General features: G+C 34.1%; 1 protein-coding gene across 2 annotated transcripts; it reads right to left on the reverse strand.

Annotated features, from left to right (window-relative positions):
* Positions 1–3,846: 3,846 nt before the first annotated feature.
* On the reverse strand, positions 3,847–5,985 carry LOC124367085 (ARF GTPase-activating protein GIT2-like). 2 transcript variants are annotated; one of them, XM_046823738.1, is made up of 2 exons: positions 5,806–5,985; positions 3,847–4,109 (listed from the first exon to the last, which is right to left on the reverse strand). In XM_046823738.1, the coding sequence occupies exons 1-2, from the start codon at positions 5,968–5,970 to the stop codon at positions 3,948–3,950; spliced, it is 327 nt and encodes a 108-aa protein (XP_046679694.1). In that variant the 5' UTR covers positions 5,971–5,985; the 3' UTR covers positions 3,847–3,947. The 2 variants fall into 2 exon arrangements, with proteins under 2 accessions (XP_046679694.1, XP_046679693.1); XM_046823737.1 differs by having other exon boundaries at positions 3,847–4,112.
* Between the last annotated feature and the right edge of the window lie 4,047 nt (positions 5,986–10,032).

Genomic DNA, 10,032 nt, shown 5'->3' on the forward strand with positions numbered 1-10,032 from the left:
AAAAACCAAAGAGAAAAAAATACACAGACAATAAAACAATACAATTTTTATGATAAAACTACTTCTTTACTTCATTGTATCTTAATATTACCTTTGATTTGTATAGACAATACGTTATTTATAAGGCACAAACGACTATGATTTTCTAACGCTATTTTAGAATTACATGTAGAATAAAGAATGCAACATGCACCTATATCTATGTGATAAAAAAATCTCGGGCATAAAAAATATTGTACACATGTATATGTATGTACATACAGCAGCACGTAGGTACTTAAATAGAATACTACTGAGTTTGAAATCAATATTCAAACAGATCAATCAAGTGAAAGTGATTACATAGAAGTTTAATTACTTTTTTCAACTAAGAACACAATAGATTATAGTTTAATACTGCAACATCATGATCAATAATGCTCAAGTGAATTTATTGTACGATTTTCAAAATGGTTTGCCATTTAATTTTTCAAAAAAGTTGTGGTAGTGACTCAGAGAAAATATGACGACAGCTGTTTACACTCCAAGACTATGAATTATTTTAAATTTCCTCCTACTATTTTTGCATTTATTTTAAGTTAAATTGTAATTATTTAAAAATTAAATTAATTTGTAAGTTATGCATTGTTTACATTATGGCAATAATAATTTAACAAACAAGGTCTAAATTAATTGGGTTGAAAGCCAATGATTATCACTAATGGATAGAAAAATCAGCAGGGTTACTTTTAAAACTCCCTTCTAGGGTCCTTATAAATCCCTTCTAGGGCCCTTATAACTCTCTTCTAGGGCCTGTATAATTCCCTTCTAGAGTCCCCCTTATAATTCCCTACTGGGGTCCCTTATAATTCCCTTCTAGGGCACTTATAGTTTCCTTCTAGGGTCCTTAAAACTCCTTTCTAGGGTCCACTGATTTTATAAGGTGGAGGTACATAAATGTACACACATATTTATACATTTTCAATTGCACTTCAATTTTTCTTGACTGAAATGCTCTCCTTTGGTTGTGAAAATCTGTGTACGTGTTCCTTCAAATCAATCGACCCTAGAAGAAAGTTTACAAGTTGAGCCTGATTTTCCTGTCCATTAGTAATAATTTATCAAACGAGTTTAAGGTAACTGTAAACCTTGAACGAACGAGTAATGAAAGAATATGACCTTTAGATAATTACTCACTTTATCTACAACTAAAATACAAAATTACACGTTTGCATCGCAACGGGACGGTCTTTTAAAAAAACCCATGCTAATTTTCCACATCGCCTTGTAGCAAGGTCTATGCCCTACGATGTACTGACTGTTAATTTATTTTTGTGGATGTTTCCAGCCCTGAGTCGACCTTGTTAAATTAATCGTGGTCTCTGGGGAACCACGATTAACGCATCAGCAAGGAGGACAAACAAACCAATTTCAAAACTCAGAAGGAATGTAGTTTCGTTGATAAAATCGCTAATGTCATTTTGAAGTTACATATCTGAGCAGAACACTAGTTTCAGCAATCTTTTTTTCATACAATGATGTAAAACAAACTGAATGAACATGTCATTACAATTCGACATAAATGTAAACGAAACTATAAACAAAAAAAAACTTAGATGTCAAATTGAACCAAATAAGAACTAAATCGGAGACCTCACTCCACACGTTCACTCACCTTGTGATTACACACACAGGTGAGGTTATTATTACACATATTTTGAAAGCTTTGGAAAATATGAATATGGTAATCTGAATGCATAAATAATAGAACTAAGATGTCCCTATTCAAATTAACTTACTCTTGATTCCATTTTCAAATCACTTGTTTATAATCTGATATTCAACACTAAGAAAACATTTATACTAATAAACGTCACTTACATTTTTTAATCTTAATAACAATAACTGTACTTTTAACCTAAGTGCTCGATATATTTCTAAACAGTGCAAACAAAAAAAAAGCTTTTGCTAACAATATGACGGTAAGAAATGGTAATAGGAATAATACATACAAAATATAACAATGTACTTCTAATTTATGCTAATTAACAAGCCAATACAGTATAGTGTTGTATTAGAATAACATGTTACTCTATGGAAGATAAACGTTTAACAGACAAATTTAGGCAATACGATATGCTCTGTAGGTTAGATCCAAGTATACTGCTCCCACATTGGTAATGTAATTTTCCAACATTACGAGTACTATACTCTTTTATTTGTCAAGAATGATCTAAGATGTGTAACCGTAAAAGTGCTGACATCACGCTACGCGAGGTTAGGTCAACACTTACCACAAACAGCCATAATTGAATATATTTCTAAATGAATTTTATATAGTAAACTAGAAAAACGGCACTATTAACTTATTCACATGCCGTCTTTATTTTTCCATCTTGACACTCATTTGTTGAAGTAATTGTTTCACTTTGCCAAATTTTTAGGGCTTTTCAGCAGGCAAAAAAATGTTTTGTGCCTTTTTAAAAGCGTTTTGAGGTACCTAACATGTCACATATTTTGTTGCTTCGAAAATGTAATTTGACACATTTGATACTTCTTTTCATTTATCAATATATTGCGAATGTATGATATGGGTATTGATATACGATAGGGCAACATGTATAAAACTTATATTTCAAACAAATAATCGTAAAAATGATGCACCAAGATCAAGTGTTCTGATCAGACAGCTGATAGCCGCTACTGACAAACAGCTGTTTGCTGTTTGTTGTTACCATTGCGTTGGTGGTGTTACTTTGCCAATATTTTTAATGTCCTATGTATTATACTCAGTATCACAGCATGCTGCTTTAAAATATCATGATCAGATAATATGTTTCATGAAATGTTAATAGAAATTTGATTCAAGATCTATTGCTACAATTTAAATCTTTGTACTTAACAGGTTATAGCTCTCCTAGACCAGAATAAGGAGGATATAAGACTGATATTGGGAATGTTTGACAGGACATGGCCCTCTGAGGAAGCACCTTTTGAAGGTAGGCCTTAGTCGGAGCAGCGAATGTAGACTCTGTGGAGAAGAGGAGGAGTCAGCAGAGCACATTTGGTTGGATTGTCCTGCCATCGTAGAGACTAGGAAAAGATACTTGGGAGCATATCTCCTCAGCCCCAAGGACATCAGAGAACAGGAGCCCTTAAATCTGATTGGTTTTTGCAAAAGCCTCGGTTTTTGAGGGCACAAATTTACAGTAAGGGAGGCGCAAAGGTCCTTTTTAGGACTAAGTGCAGGGACAAAGTGTCCTCTTCCCTCAGAAGGAAAAAAAAAAAAAAAAAAAAAAAAAAAAACAGGTTTATAATTTGATCCTGATAAAAAAAATCCAATAACACAATTGGATTTGAGTAATTAATTGTGTTAATGCAATGTTTATCCCCATTAAAGAATAAACAAATTTTAATTCTTAATTTTATTTTATCCTATTTTATATCCATTCTAAACACTATAATTTATTGGGACTCCTATTTTAAACGAGCAAACAACGCATTCTTTCACAACTCGTGGACAAAGATCAAAATAAATTACTGAAAAGTACAAACCAATGTGGGAGATCTTTCTGTTTCATTGAGATAACAAAAATAAAGAGAGAATCCTTTCAAAATGCTAATTCAAGTCCAAAGAATCCTAAATGAATGAATTTCCTAAGTCTATGTGTTTATTTTAACTCACCTTACCTAATAGATATTTAAAATCTGAGAATCATAAAATAAAATTATTATGCTTATGTACAGATCATAAAACTCGTAATACTTGAGCTTTACTTGTTGTTGAAAATATTCAACAAACAAGTTAACAAAAGTTATTAAAAATAGGGTTACTGGTGAAAATAAATCCAAAGATTCAACACGAGACAGCGATCACAAGATAAAATATTAGGCCTGTATCGATACATTAGAATTTGCGGTACTGATGAGTCGTTGTAATAAAACTTATGATGGTATTAATACTGGTGTTACTGGAACCTGGTGAGCAGTTGTCGCGTGGCCTTGGCCATGTTGTACGCGCAGGAACGGACACGCTCGGCGCTGTTCTCCAGGCCGGCGCATTCCGCTTGCAGACGGACGGTGCTGGTGTTGAGTTGGCGCAACGCCGTGCGAACCACCTCGTCTCCTGGCTTCTGGCAACACAACATAACCTAACTCACACACTATGGCTGACTTGTAGACTGAAAGAGATAAATTACGCTTTCTAATAATTTAAACTAATATATTTCATATAATAATATATACAGCATTAAATAATATTAAGAACAGATTGTGCTGCTAACCATCTGGATTTTAGTACCATAAGAACAATGTTAAACTTCAAATATTAATAAACGATCCTATTTTCGTCTGTTAAGACGAACGATTGAGTGACATATCTCTCTATTAAGGACATGATCAATACCCATCTAAACGCTATTTACATTATTTGATATTTTAATTGATTATCCAGAAAAATATCTAAAATATTTTTGTGAATCACGGATTTAAACCCAGGAGGGATCACTTCTGGCTGGTTTATACCTTCCAGTTGAACCTACACTGAGTACAGCAATAACCGATGTGTCACTTAAATCTGGGCAACCTTATGGATGTCCAGGAGCGGCACATCACTAACCGCAAATGTATGTAATATTGGGGTAGAATGGTAGATCAATAGGTCTAGTTTACTGTGGGAGATGACTGTTGGAGTTGGTGGGGCTGCTTAAGTTTCAAAGGTTCTTGCTAGTCTAGACATAAGGGCGTGCCACCCTGCCTGCTTTGTCACTGGAGAGGCTGGTTCAAAGCTGGCTTTCCCATTCTTTTTCTGAGGAGACATGACTGAGATTAATGCCCTAAATTCTTCCTCATGGATCTCGACACGAGACGGCCCTTACCCCCAACCTTACCCATCCAGAATATCCTGTTACTCCGGAAGCAGCGCTAAGGTCCTTTTAGGACTATGTGCAATTTCTTAAGCTTCTTGTCCTAAGAAAGAATAAAATCATGGATTAAATCCAAAAAAGTATACACTTCACAAGGAAACTTAAAAAGCGTTTTTGATGTGTATTAATCATATCTTTACAATGAGACATAGACAATAATTCTACGAAGAAAAACTACCATAAAAGTGTTTGAAGTTTAAAAACACTATTTTTTAGTGCGAGAATCTCAAGGTCGTTTCACTACAGCTGGATTTTAATATTCGTTTTGTAACATACACTTGTAACTATCCATATGTTGATACTATACTGTAGGATTTCTTTTACATACCACAGTCCTAACTGCCAAGGAAAGGTTATTATCAGTCATACGCTACCTGGAGAAAAACTGTATTATCTAAACTGTTCCTGCTTTGTAGTAAAAAAAAATATATATATATATATACCAAGAAAAATGTTATCATCACTTTATGTTCACCATAACATTTAAGGCATTTCTACTTTGATATCTCACAAATTATCATACTTAAAATTCCCAACTTATTTTAATGAACTTATTGACTTTTTGGATTTGCACCTTAAGAATGTCAATATACAACCACACAACAATGGGAGTGCCGACGGCCTAGCGGTCTAAGACGTTGGACATTAAGTCTTAGTTAAGAGATAGCGCAGGTATCTTTGTTACAGGTTCAAATCCTGTCTGTGACCGTTGCACTTCTTATCAGGGCCGACCTTGTACTGTATCGACTCTCCCCCTTATTCTGTTTGGTAAGATCCTCGCACAGGCCAGTGGCCCATGAGGACGGGCAGAATAAGGCATAACAGGAGATCGGTTTCCCCAGATTTAAAAAAAAACAAACAAAAAATAACTCAGATTTGCAACTGAGCAGACAGGCTTTACCTGAGGGAAGATGGCGGTGAGCTCAGCCACTGCTACTCGTATCCGCTCGGCACACACGGGACGAATGCGTGTCTGGTGTCCTGGAGATTGCATGGTGGCCCATAACTCCTGTATCCGCTTGGTCACCTGGTCTGTCCGCCGCACCACCTCCTCCGACTGGGGCATGGCTCCACTCAATGCAGCCTGCATAGTCACACAGATTAGAGGCAACAACTATTATTACCAATAATGCAGTTACAATTCTACTGCACTCATGTCTAACCTTTATCAGGTACTTATGTATATGTAATAGTTTATATAAGGGTCAGATGGGGCTTGATGATCTATTATGTCTTCCAGTCATAGGCAATCATGGGACAACAAGGAAGTATTAAGAATAAGAATAAGAATAAGAATAAGAATCATTTATTCCATTGATCTGTTTTACAGAAATAGGACAAGTCATTTTAAAATTACATACATTGTTAGAGCTAAAAATTACATTAACACAAAAAGTGTTAAAAAAGTTCACATGAAATTTAAGTAAAGTAGCAATAAATAAAAGTAATTATAGTTAGTTATAAACAAAAACCTAACATTAATATGGCAATTCATGAATTCCTCAATGCTGTAAAAAGGATTTTTCACTAGCCAATCATTATAACTTTTTTTTAAATATTTTAAAGGAAACAAGTCTCGCATCATCAGGCAGCTTATTAAAAAAATTTATAAAAATTTAAACGAGCTTTTTAGTTTTAGCTAGTCTGTGAGGCAATATATCAATCTTATTCCTTCCCCTAGTGTTGTATTGATGGATCTCCTGTCTTGTATGAAAAAAGATTCAAATTAGATTTTGTATACAATAAAACTTGAAAAATATAAAGATTTACTATGTGGGAATTTGAAATTGTGTACAAAAAGAGGTTTGCAGTGTTCAAGTGGGTTGGCTCCTCCAATATTACGAACAGCCTTTTTTCTGTAGCACAAGAATGTCAATGACATGTGAAGAATGACCCCATACAAGTAGACCATCACAATATGTGCGACTGAAAAAGCCCAAAATATGCCAATCTTAAATACTCTGGACTAACAAAACTTTTGAGTTTCCACAGTAAGTAATTTACTCTTAGAGATTTTGTTACAGACAGTATCTATATGAGTTGACCAGTTTAATTTTTGAGTCTACATTAATTCCTAGGAGCTTGACCGATTACCAAATTGATTTCCTGTTTGAGGCTTAAAGTAATACACTGTGTTTTATCCAAATTGCATGCTAGCTTATTTGCTGCAAAACCATTCATAAGCCCTTTTTCTCAGATTGTTGGGTAATTTGTGCCAAACAGTCTAAATTATGATGACTAGAAAGTAAGGTGGTATCATCAGCGTAAATCACTGAATGAGGAGTATTGAGGTTTTTAGGAAGATCATTAATATAAAACAATAAAGAAAAAAGGCCCTAAGAATAGAACCCTGTGGAACAACCAGTTTCCACGGTTTTCATTTGAGAGCATTTATTCCTGACACATACATATTGCAATCTATTGGAAAGATATGACTTAATTAAGTCTTAAAGCACAATCACTAACACCGTAAAATGCAAGCTTATCAAGAAGAACATCAAACAAGGACACTGTCCAAATGCTTTACTTGAGGTCACATAAAAACTAATGAAGAGGAATCCTTTTTTTTTCAAAAGCCTCTAGGGTATGATCAATTATGTTTAATACAAGCCGAAAGTTTGTAGATTCTTCCCTGGCGGAAGCCATATTGACTATTTGAAATTAAATTATGAAACTCAAAAATAGCCATTCAGCTGGTTTGTAACATAATTGATTCAAAAAATTTATAGAAAATATAGGGACAATTGAGATTGGACGATAGTTATGTACACAATTTTTGTCACCTTTCTTAAACACCACTGGAGTAACTTTTGACACCTTTAGTAAAGGTGAAAAAAAAAAACCCTCATTCATGCAGTTATTTAATATTATCGCTAGGGGGTTCACTTATAAATTCAATAGTACTTTTAATAATGAAATTCGACAACCAAATAATAGTCCATAGCTTTTTGAATTTGAGAATTTTGACACAGCCTTTATAACATCCTCGGCTGTAACTGTTAGCCAAACAAATGAATTTTGATCAATCAATCGTTCTCACCAGAAAGTAATCAGGACTATGGTGACTGGGCGGGGAATTCCTTCACACTAAGCTCTTTAATTGAGTTTATGAAATACTGGTTGAATTCCTCAGGATCCAAATTTACATCTGTGCCCCCCCCCCCCCCCACCCCCCCCCCCCCCCACCCCCCCCCCCCCCCACCCCCCCCCCCCCCCACCCCCCCCCCCCCCCACCCCCCCCCCCCCCCACCCATTGTTTTTTTAAGAGCTTTGTGAATAGTTTGTTTCTTTTTTATTTGAGTTGTGTGTAAACACATTGATTACTGTAAATGGAAACAAAAAATGATATAGTAATATATTGTTTTTTAGGTTTATAATAATTGTTTCAGTATTTTGATAAAGAACCTTAAAAAGGTTTTATTCGTCAAAAAATCCACTACATTGTTGTATGTTACTCGTGCAATGCATGGATTTAACTCTGTTTTTAATACGTTTGGTGTGAGCTGTACAATTCAGTTATTTGTTATTCAATCTTTTTTGAAACAAAAAATTGTTGAAATTTGCTAATAAAATACGCTAAAAAAAAGCTATCCTGGCAAATTTGTTTTTCAAAGTAGCCGTTTCGAAGCTAATACAATTTGAAAATTTTGAACGGCCGCCATTTTGAAATGCGATGAGATATTTGTTTTATTTTTTTTTCACTGAAAAGGACCATACACTAGGTTAACATAACTGTTAAGTTTGAATTCTGTATCTTAAGTGGTTTTTGAGTATAATTTTTTCCCCAAAAAACACATACAGACAGACAGACGCTAAACGAAGCGAAATAGGGCACCTGTTATATTGCATTATTTGTTAGTTTTGGCCTGCTGAACAATGTGGCAAAGTTTGTTCTAATGGTTGCTGGACACCCTGTACATTAATATTGAAGAAAGTCATTATGCATTTTCTAAAAGATAACGTTCTTAAGTGCGCCTACTATAAATTACAAAAACAAGATAACCTTCGGGTTTAATTTTACATAAACTATGATTTCAAATCAAACGTTTAAATGAGTTAAATAAAATTTTAGTGTAAAAAAGCATTATTTTCATCCGCCAGGAAATAGGCATAACAAAAAATACGATAGTTCAAAAACTCCAATACTGTAAATAGCTACTAATTGTAAATAGCATTAAAACATGTCCCATTTTTTTTCGTTGGTTATACGATAATACATTGCACTTTGTTCTACAAATTTAATTTATCCCACTTAGTGCATGACGATACTACACCTTGCACTACAAATTTTATTTATCCCCACTTAGTGTATGACGATATATATACTTGTTCTATAAATTTAATTTATCCCACTTAGTGCATGGACGATATTTACACCTTGTTCTACAAATTTATTATTATCCCACTTAGTGCATGACGATACTACACCTTGCTGTACAAATTTAATTTATCCCACTTAGTGTATGACGATATTTACACCTTGTTCTACAAATTTATTTATCCCACTTAGTGCATGACGATACTACACCTTGCTGTACAAATTTAATTTATCACACTTAGTGTATGACGATAACTACACTTTGTTCTACAAAACTAGTTCGTCTCAATTAGTGTACGACGATACTTACACCTTGATCTACAAATTTAATTTATCCCACTTAGTGTAATGACGATATTTACACCTTGTTCTACAAATTTTATTTATCCCACTTAGTGTATGACGATATTTACACCTTTGTTCTACAAATTTTATTTATCCCACTTAGTGTATGACGATATTTACACCTTGTTCTACAAATTTAATTTATCCCACTTAGTGTATGACGATATTTACACCTTGTTCTACAAATTTTATTTATCCCACTTAGTGTATGGACGATATTTACACCTTGTTCTACAATTTAATTTATCCCACTTAGTGTATGACGATATTTAACACCTTGTTCTACAAATTTTATTTATCCCACTTAGTGTATGACGATATTTACACCTTGTTCTACAAATTTAATTTATCCCACTTAGTGTATGACGATATTTACACCTTGTTCTACAAATTTTATTTATCCCACTTAGTGCATGACGATACTACACCTTGCTGTACAAATTTAATTTATCACACTTAGTGTAT

This window comes from Homalodisca vitripennis, chromosome 8 (genome assembly GCF_021130785.1).
Source record: "Homalodisca vitripennis isolate AUS2020 chromosome 8, UT_GWSS_2.1, whole genome shotgun sequence".
NCBI lineage: Eukaryota > Metazoa > Arthropoda > Insecta > Hemiptera > Cicadellidae > Homalodisca > Homalodisca vitripennis.

Excerpts from the sequence above, each read along its gene's own strand:
- LOC124367085 (XM_046823737.1), bottom strand. The coding sequence starts at position 5,970 with ATGCCCCAGTCGGAGGAGGTGGTGCGGCGGACAGACCAGGTGACCAAG. Across the intron at positions 4,113-5,805 it reads TCACCGCCATCTTCCCTCAG|AAGCCAGGAGACGAGGTGGT; the intron begins GTAAAGCCTGTC and ends TTGTGTTGCCAG.